Here is a 7,870-nt window from a genome sequence, read left to right as displayed (position 1 = left end):
CGAGATTGGCCAAGGTGAATGTGGTGGTTGTGTGTTGATGAGGTCGTTAGCCTAACCGAACCTTAGGTTACTAACTGAGATGTGAAATTATGATTCTCCTGTTAAATTTTTAATGCTTATGTGAACTGTGATTTGTGTTGAACATGAGGTCTGATGTAATGCCCTGATTTCTCGAGTGTCACACAGTAACCCAAACGTCATGAGTTTCATAAAGAATTTTCGTCGATTCAACTATTAATCTTTAATTAATGACAAAGGTCCATTTTACGAAAACTCTTAAACATCGACCTTAATTAAACTCAATCAATTTAAAGTTGAACTCGAACGTCTGAATATAAAGCATCGGATAACTGAAATAACATTTGCTTTTAAATAAAAAGAACAACTAAGCACACCCACGTGTGAAGTTGTTCAAGTACAAAACTGTGAACTCATTACATCTGAAATGAAATAACAAAGCTATAAAATAGTTCGACAAAATAACAAAATAATTAAGTTCGATGCATAACTCTCAAGTCCCCAAAATAGAAAACTCTCAATCCATATCCTTGTCTTCACTGGAAACCTCAATGAGCTCCTTCTCGAAGCAACCTCTGACCTGGTGACGCTTCTTGAAAAGTGGCACGAATGGCGGTAGAGACTCAAGTGGCGGAGCCTCAAAAGGACCCCATACACAGCAAGCTTCCATGTCACCCCACCAAGCCGGTGCTACAGGTACTCGCCTATTCAACTCTGCCTTGTCATCATACTTTGGATCCTCAGCTCGGGCCTGCGTTGGGACTATAATCTGCTCTACCTGTCGCTGGGACTCAACCGCTGCTTCTTCTAAAGGATCACTCTCCACTGATGCTACTTGAGAGCCTTTGTCCTTCGGGAAAAAGTATCGTGGAGGTGGATAAGGCATCGTGATGACTCCTCCCGTCATACATTGCATCTCCACGACGTTTCCATGCATATCCAAACCTGTAAGCTTTGCATCGCCGACATAGACACGTCGGACTCCGGATGTGTCGGCCATCCAAGCCCGGTCCTTCTCCTCATCATACAACGTCAGTTCCCAGGAGTGGATGGACGTTGTCGTCTTCGTCAGAACCATCTACCCCCCCCCCCAAAACAACACAAAACAAACAAGCAAGGGTCAGGTTACAAAGCAAACATAAATATATGGCAATTTTCAACACATATTATCTTTGTTTTAATAGGATTTTATATAACAGTTAGTCACCTAAGTATTCGGTTAGACTAACGATCCTCACCATTCCCACAACCACCACAACACCTTGGCCAATCTCGAACATCCGCAGATGCACAATTCTCGAGGGGACACTCAGTACAACCCTCAGTTCTCGGGGAGACGCGCAGTCAATCCCAAGGGGACACACAGTACAACCCTTAATTCTCAGGACGACATAAAGTCAATCCAACACCCTCGCATGCAAGTAACCGTTTGTCTCTAATGGCACCATCGTTCTCATGGTCCATAGTCTTAACTAGACCTATGTTCCACTTAATTAACATTTTACTTGCAAGCGATTTAGTTCTCGATTCTCTTTGTTCATGGCTCTAATTAGTCAACCTAAAGTCTTAACAAATTCAACGTCGAATAATGAAGTATCAACGATATGAAACATACACAACACCAGTGGGAATTACAGCTGGATGAGCGACCCTTGTAGCAATATCTCAGTCAGGCAATATACATGTTACAAATATACTCATAATCACATTCACATTCATTTCAACACATAATTCATGGAAATTCCATCAAGCAAGACATCAGACGAACTTGTGCATGAACCGAAATAAAAAAACGCACCGAACCCCCTGAAATAGGGTTCGACCGAACCCAAAAAGAGCTCTAGGGTTTATATTTTTTGTTCTTTCTTTTCTTTCATCATCACAAGCCTATGTCCAGCCAACAACATCAAACATATTCACCCAGAAATTCAGATCTAAACATTCATCAACCTTCATGTTAAAACATGTGAAGATCAAGTCAAATTTAGCATATAATCATGGAATCAAAACATAAGAATATAGGGCCATGCAAGGTACATAAAATAAGGATTAAGAATCATGGCTTTCATGGCAAAAAGGTACAGCAACAAACACTTCCACAAATCTCATGCAAAACATGCAAGAACATAACTTTTCTCAAGGATTTTCATGGCAAAACCCTAAGCCTCTACACTTTTCCTAAACCAGCCCTTACCTTGATCAAACTTGATGAGAAAGAAAGGTTTTTGATGCTCAAAGAGAGTCCAACGGCTGCTGTCCAAGTCCCTCTTCTTTCTCTCCCACTCGATCACTCTCTTTCTCCCTCGCGTTCTCCTCTCTCTCTCTCTCTCGCTCACTCACGACCGGCGCTAGGGTTGCAAGGGCGGCGGCAGCTTCTCTCTCTTCTCTCTCTTCTTTCTTCTGATTTCAACGTGAAGAGTGTTTGGTAAGGTTTCTAATTCAGTTTGTGAACGAAAACAAGGTTTTCCCCCCTCTCCACAACACAAAACCGGTGGCTCCAACACTACTAGGCCTAGGTTTTTCTTTTTTCTTATTTCTAGCCCAAACCCAAAACAAAAACAATTAATTCTATTAATCACTCATTAATTACTAATAATCAGAACTAAAAACCAAATAAAAACCCTCTCCCATCACCCTAATGTGGCCGGCGGCCACAAGCTCCCTCTAAAGTTCCAAACCCGCGGCCACCAAGGCCCAGCTTGGGTTTCAAGCCCAATTTTCCATCTTTTAATTAATTAAATAAAGTTTAATAAAATTTATTTAATTAATTAAACTGAACTAAATAAAATAAAACATATAAGTCACATGGATCACTTATAAAACTCAACCTCATAAAATCATCCAAATCATCTATAGTTCAAGTCACATCAAAATCGACCAATAATTTTATTTAATAAAATTAGGGATGTGACTCCCGCATCTCATCCTCAAGCTCCCAGATAGCGTCACCCGTCGCTTGATTCCAAATCACTTTCACCAAGGATACCTCCTTGTTTCATAAGCGTTTGGTACTCTTGTCGACGATCTTGATGGGTGACATCACCATCGTCAGATTATCCTTTAGCTGAATATCATCAGGTTCACTAACATGAGAGTTATCGGCCAGGTACTTCCGAAGCTGCGATACGTGAGGTACATCAAGAATATTAGATAGGAATGGCGGCAACGCAATCCTATATGCCACTGGCCCAACACGTTCCGTAATCTGGTAAGGTGCAATGAACTTTGGAGTAAGCTTCTTCGACTTGATCGCCCTTCCGACACCTGTCATCGGGGTAACCCGCAAGAAGACATGATCTGCAGCTTGAAATTCCAGCTCCTTCCTCATGTTGTCAGCATAACTCTTCTGATGACTCTGCGAGATCCTCATCTTTTCCTGGATTCGCTTCACTTCTTCTGTGGTCTGCTGAACCAACTCAAGTCCAATAACCAAGTTCTCCCCGTCTTGATGCCAACACAAAGGCGTACGACACCTCCGACCATACCGAGCTTCGTAAGGTGCCATCTGAAGGTATGAAAAACGATAAAAAGGGAGGGTTTGAATAGCGTTTTCAAATAAAAACTTTTCCCTCTTGAGATTTGGACAAATCTCTCTAACAAATAACACAAGGTGCAAAGATAAGAGATGAAGAAGAGCACACAAGTATTTTATCCTGGTTCACTTGATAAATCCCTCAAGCTAATCCAGTCCACGCGTTAAGGTCATTTCTTCCTTCTTAGAATGAAGGCAATCCAATATTCAATGTTTGTTACAGCTGCACTAGCAACCTGCTCAGTGACTAACAATAGAATGAACTAGTAAGCACTAAGATTCACTCTTTGAGTCTTCTCAAGGATCTGACCAACCTTGGTCCCTTAAGGAAAAACAAACTAACTGTTTGAAGGTTTGGGTTTACAATGAGTGCTTCTCAGAAAGCTAAGGTAAACACAATAAAAACGATTGAAGAAAGATTGCTAAGAGAATATTGAATGGTTGCTTAAGCTTGCACAAAGTTTCTTAGCGGCATCTTCCATCTTCAGCCTCTATTTATACTCCAAGGATTAGGGTTGTATCCGTTGCATGGAATGCTACCGTTGGAGGGCAAATCTGTAACTTCCAGATTCTGCTATGGCTGAACGTCTTAGGTAAGGTCGTCAGAATGGTACAATTGCTTTCGTACTTGGATAGCGACGTGACCCTTATCCTAATTGACTTCTGATCACGTGACTCTTCATTTTGGAACTTGTGAAGCTTGTTGATCAGAGTCAGAGGGAAGCTTGGATCCTCTGACCTTCGTAACTTCTGCTTCTTGACCTCAGAGTTGGAAGTACTTGGTCTTCAGAGCCAGCTTACTCTTGGACTTCAGAATCTTCACTTCTCAGCTTCTGGACCTTCAGAACTTCTGGTCTTCAGAACTTTAAGTGATCTGAATCCGCATCGGAGCTTGTCATCTTCAGAACTTCTAAAGCATATACTACTGTTCAATCAAAACATAGTGTGTGCGAAAGCATTGCGTTGGCTACTCTTTGGGCTTAATGCTTCTGATATGTGTGAGTTTTGACCAGAGTCAGAGCCTGTCATTTAAACACTCAGAAAACAATGTTAGAGTACCACAATTGTTCATACACAATAGTTAACATGTAATCATCAAAACATAGAGTTGTACTACATGACCAAATCTTGGTCTTACACCATCCCTATGCTCGCATGGAAACTGTTGTTGTATGTAACGCCCCGATTTCTTGAGTGTCACACAGTAAACCAAACATCACCATTTTCGTAAAGAATTTTCGTCGTTCAATTATTAATCTTGAATTAATGACAAAGGTTCATTAATTGCGACTCTTGAAACTTTACGAAATAAATTTGCGGAATAAATAAGAAATACTCATAAATAAAGAAACTGTAACTCCAAAGTACATAAATTAAACCTTGGGTTTAAGCCCTACATCAAAGTACATCAAAAGAAAACCCGAAAGTAAAAATGATAAATAATAGTTCGACACGAATTCCCAGCCCCACAAAAAGGAACACTCTAATCCTGATCCCGCTTCGGAACGTCAGCTCCCGCTCCACGCGCTCTCTTCTTAGACTGCTCCAGCTTTATCACGCTCTTCCGAGGTCCCACTCTAAAGCACTTTGGACGCCCAGGTACACGCTGCGCACAGACTCCCGACTTGGCCTCTGGTGGTGAAGACTCCACTGCCTCCTCCTCCTCGACCAACCGTGACTCCACTTTAGTGTCCTCCGAAGGATCCTCTTCCTCCTCGTCCACTGTAGTCTGATGAAACCTAGCGGGAGGATGTGGCAATACAACAGTCCCATCCCTAAGGATCTGCCTCTCCACAACCGTCCCAGATCTGTTCCTCCCTAAGAGCTCCGCATCGCCGACGTAGACTCTCCGGACTCCGGAACCGTCGGTCTCCCAGAGCCGGTCTTCCGCTGGCCTACTCAGAACGATCTCCCATCTCACGATAGTCCCCAATATCGTGGTGGTCACCATCTACCCCCCCCCCCCAAATAAACACGTAGACAAATAACAAGGTCAGATCACATGTTCTCATAGAAACATTCACATGTTCATGTATTCTCATAAATAACAAGGTATAATAAGCATAATCTTTACGTTGTATCAAAGTCAGTCACCTAAGTTCAGTTAGGCTAACGACCTCACCATTCACACAACCACCTCAACACCAATGACCATAATCACGATCATCCGCAGATGAACAATTCTCGGAGGGGACACACCGTACAACCCTCATTCATGGGGGGGCCACACCGTCCGCCGGACACACCGTCCGTCCACAGAATTACAAGGTGACCGCAGTCAACCAAATCACGTGGGGACACACCGTACAACCCACAAAACACCCTCGCGTGCAAGTAACCGTTTGTCTCTTACGGTACCATCGTTCTCATGGTCCATAGTCCTCACTAGACCTATGTTCCAATTACATCACATTTTACTTGCAAGCGATTAAGTTCTCATTTCTCTTTGTTAAGGCTCTATTAGTCAACCTAGAGTCTAAACATCTTCACAAGACTTATACAACATAATCACAATAATAACCACAGCACCAAAAGGAATTACAGCTGGATGAGCGACCTTTTGGCAATATTCAAATCAGGCAACAAATAAGCAATATCAAGAACATAGTCATATTCTCATGCACATCAACACTTAAGTCATGGCAACTTCATCAATCAAGCCATCACATAAACTTGTGCATGAATCGGAAGGAAGAAAACTTGCCAACAACCACAAAAGTGGCTTAGCCGAACCCTAAAGGGTCCAAGATTTTCTAAAACTCTTCCTTCCTTCCATCTCAACTTCACAAGTCAATGTCCAGCCAACAACCATAAGCATATACTCTCCAAAAATCCAGAATTGATCATGTCACAATTACATGTTAAAATCATGTGAAAATCTAGGCAAATTTGGCATAAACTCATGGTTTCCATACACAAGACCTAGGGTCATTTGCCAAACATTAACCTACTGATCATGGAATCACACAAGCTTCACAAATATGGTAAAAATTCCAGTAGCAATCAGCAACAATCAATACATCAAAAAGCTAAAGAAAAATCCACCAAAACCGCATTTTTGTACACATGAAATCATAGCTTTTCACATAGAAATCCCTAAACTCTACCCATGTCCTAGATATCAGCCCTTACCTTGATTTCTTGATCTGAAAAGAATGGAAGAATGAAGCTTGGATAATCTGCTCCTTGCTGTCCAAGTTCCTCTTCTACTCGAACCCTAGCATTTAGGCAGCAGGAACAGTGTGCATTAAAACTGGTCTCCAGAATTCATTTCTCAGCCGAAATTGACATACTATACATGCCTGGAAAGCTATTTTGAAAATATACAACCTTCTAGTTTATCACTTTTTCATCTGAGTCCCAGAATTAGGTGATATTAGGCTCTGAACTTCGCTGTCCAGTACAGAAAACTGGCAGTGATACTTTTACCTTCAAATTAATTTCTAACCATTTGAGTCCAAGGTTTCTAGGCCTTGTTCCAGCAAACATACAGCACATATTCCTCCTCTAAATTCCAGTAACAACATCTCATCATAATCATTAAGAATTTAATCAATCTTAGGCATATGAATCATCATGAATCAGCTCTAAGCAAAAATCATAGCAAGAGTGACATCTATAATAGTGATTTGCAAAGAGGCATAGCATCCATCATCTCATCATCTTAAACAGTAGGCATCACGAGCATATGGCAGATAATCAAGCCCTAAACCTCTCATGCATTCTCATGCATCATTCATCTTCATAAAGATTCAACCTTTAATCATGCTTTCATGAAATTTTCATCAAGAAACCTAGACTCTACCCTTACCTTGGCTGATTGGAATGAGTGAGATGATGAAAAGGATGAATGAAGAAGCCCTCTCCTTGCTGCTCCTCACAGTCCTTGCTTGCTCTCCTTCTTTCTCTCTTGATCTTCTCTTGGTTTCTCTTGCTTTTCCTCTTCTTCTTCTTATTTCTTTCTCTCTAGCCGCCACCCTCTCTCACTCTATCTCTCTTGTTTTTTTTTTCTTTTCTCTTCTGAATTTGTGTGGGAAAATGAGAGTATGTGGTTAGGTTTCTAACTTAGCCTTATTAGGTCTCTCAAAGCTGCAGCAAACCTCCCATTTTGCCCTCCAATTCGTGGCCCAACACCCTCCCTCAAAGCATTCACAAAAACTTCAAATTCAAATGGAGACAAAACTTTCAATGCTCATTATTAGCTCTTAATCCTCTCCATGAAAACTGATTTTTATTATTCAAGGGAACATAACCCCCATCAGCCCCTTGATTCTAGCATTACAAGTCAACCAAAGGTCTCCCTTCCTTCCTTCCTCATGG

The 7,870-nt window shown here is 41.5% G+C and overlaps 1 protein-coding gene across 1 annotated transcript; it reads right to left on the bottom strand.

The window, feature by feature from the left end:
* Window positions 1-490: 490 nt before the first annotated feature.
* On the bottom strand, window positions 491-7,504 carry LOC130720609 (uncharacterized). Its single transcript, XM_057571275.1, has 3 exons — window positions 7,362-7,504; window positions 6,683-6,767; window positions 491-1,096 (listed from the first exon to the last, which is right to left on the bottom strand). Exon 3 carries the CDS (start codon window positions 1,094-1,096, stop codon window positions 536-538), a length of 561 nt encoding a protein of 186 aa, XP_057427258.1. The 5' UTR covers window positions 6,683-6,767; window positions 7,362-7,504; the 3' UTR covers window positions 491-535.
* Window positions 7,505-7,870: the final 366 nt, after the last annotated feature.

Source organism: Lotus japonicus, chromosome 5 (assembly GCF_012489685.1).
Source record: "Lotus japonicus ecotype B-129 chromosome 5, LjGifu_v1.2".
In the NCBI taxonomy this organism is placed as follows: domain Eukaryota; kingdom Viridiplantae; phylum Streptophyta; class Magnoliopsida; order Fabales; family Fabaceae; genus Lotus; species Lotus japonicus.
This window is presented reverse-complemented; position numbering and strand designations above follow the sequence as displayed.